A 1,651-nucleotide genomic window follows, 5' to 3' on the forward strand; every position below is an offset into this window, starting at 1 on the left:
AGGAGCTTCTTCTGGGTCTCCCACATGGGTGCAGGGGCCCAAGCACCTGGACCATCCTCCACTGCTTTCCCAGGCCATAGGAGAGAGCTGGATCGGAACAGGAGCAGCCGGGACTAGAACCGGCGCACATATGGGATGCCAGTGCTTCAGGGCAGGGCTTTAAGCCGCTGCGCCACAGTGACCCTTTAGTGATTATTTTTTTAAAGCAGCCTGGTAACGCTTCATTGATATTAATGTTCATTTGGCAAAGCTAATAATAATAGTAAAAGTTAATATGTAGCTGTGAAGTAATGCAGTGATTGCAAACAAGCAAACAAATGTCAGCCAATGTACAACAAGCAAAACCGGTCTTCACTAAATGAATCCTTCCTCCAAATGATTTTCTACTTAAAATTCTAGAGTTTTTTTCTTATATGAAAATGTGATATGTCAACATTTTTTGCTCTATTATTAATAAACATTTTGACTCTACCAAGATCTGGTTTATATTAGTTTTTTATTTAAGATTTGAAAGATGATATAAACATCAGAGGACTCTTGGACAGTTAGGTGAAAGTGAAGGGGGAAAAAATAACCAAACAGGCGCTAGAGCAAACAAACAGATTTAGGCAGCAAGCAGCTACTCCTTCAGGAGTTTCTTGATCACTTTCTTGTACAGGGCCGCCTGCGGATCCAGGCAGAGTTTCCTCCCGTTCTTCAGCGTGGCTCTGCCAGGGATGAGAGGAGGTGGGTTCGAAGGCAGGAAGAGAAGGGGTGGGGTGGGCAGAAGCGCAAAGCATGGGCACCGATCCAAGATCCAAGGGACACGAGGACTTACATCAGTTGGGCGGTGGGGCAGTGGCCTCCGGCCTTGATCAGCTCCAGGTTGGTGATGTGCCTGGGCCGGACGAGGGAAGTGGTCTTCACACACACGCAGTGCAGGTCTCCCTCACTTTCTTTTGGGTCATCTGAGAGGGAAGGAGGAAGAGGAGGAGAGAGGGGAGGTGGCAGGGAGTGGGGGCTTTGGATGGCCAAAGGTACCTCAGCGGTATTTCCCACTGCCTTGGGCCTTCATTTCTTGCGCCATACATCACGCCGCCCTCGGAAAGGGGACGTTTTGACCGCCGGGTAAAGCATGCGTGCAGCCCAGTGCGGTGCCCACGCTCGCGGCAGGTGCGCCCAAGAGTAGCGGGACCCTGGGCGTTAGCGCCTCTTCCCTTGCCCCAGCACGCGGACCCGCTCTCAATCGCTCCCGGCACCTTCTCCGGTGTGGGTTCTCACCACTGGCGGCGGCTGCCACAGTCAGCAGCAGCAGCAGTCCCAGGAGCAACAGTCCGCGGCTTGGCCGGGGTCGGGGGGCACCAGACGCCTCTGGGATGCTCATATCGCCGGGGCTGCAACCGGATGGAGCGCGCGAAGGAAGGCAGGCTGGGGCTCCGCTGGCCAGTGGCTGCAGGGGCGCTGTGAGCCCGTTTTATCTTTACTGTCCATGCAGTCCGGAAGCCTGGGTGAAGGGTGAGAAGCCACGGCACGGAAGCTGTGCACTGAAGAACTGGGCTCTGGCCAGCCAAGATGAAAACAAAACCAAACAAAAACTGTCTGGAATCAGTCACTTATCTCCGCTGGGAGCTGGGTGCAAGATTAACATCGGCAACCTTAGCTGAACTTACAT

The 1,651-nt window shown here is 53.2% G+C and overlaps 1 protein-coding gene across 1 annotated transcript; it reads right to left on the bottom strand.

Annotated features, from left to right (window-relative positions):
* Positions 1-477: 477 nt before the first annotated feature.
* Positions 478-1,427, bottom strand: LOC100008921 (platelet microbicidal protein 1). The gene is made up of 3 exons (NM_001082162.1): positions 1,261-1,427; positions 818-947; positions 478-707 (listed from the first exon to the last, which is right to left on the bottom strand). Exons 1-3 carry the CDS (start codon positions 1,361-1,363, stop codon positions 620-622), a joined length of 321 nt encoding a protein of 106 aa, NP_001075631.1. The 5' UTR covers positions 1,364-1,427; the 3' UTR covers positions 478-619.
* Positions 1,428-1,651: the final 224 nt, after the last annotated feature.

The sequence above is a fragment of the Oryctolagus cuniculus genome, chromosome 8 (genome assembly GCF_964237555.1).
Source record: "Oryctolagus cuniculus chromosome 8, mOryCun1.1, whole genome shotgun sequence".
Taxonomy (NCBI): Eukaryota; Metazoa; Chordata; class Mammalia; order Lagomorpha; family Leporidae; genus Oryctolagus; species Oryctolagus cuniculus.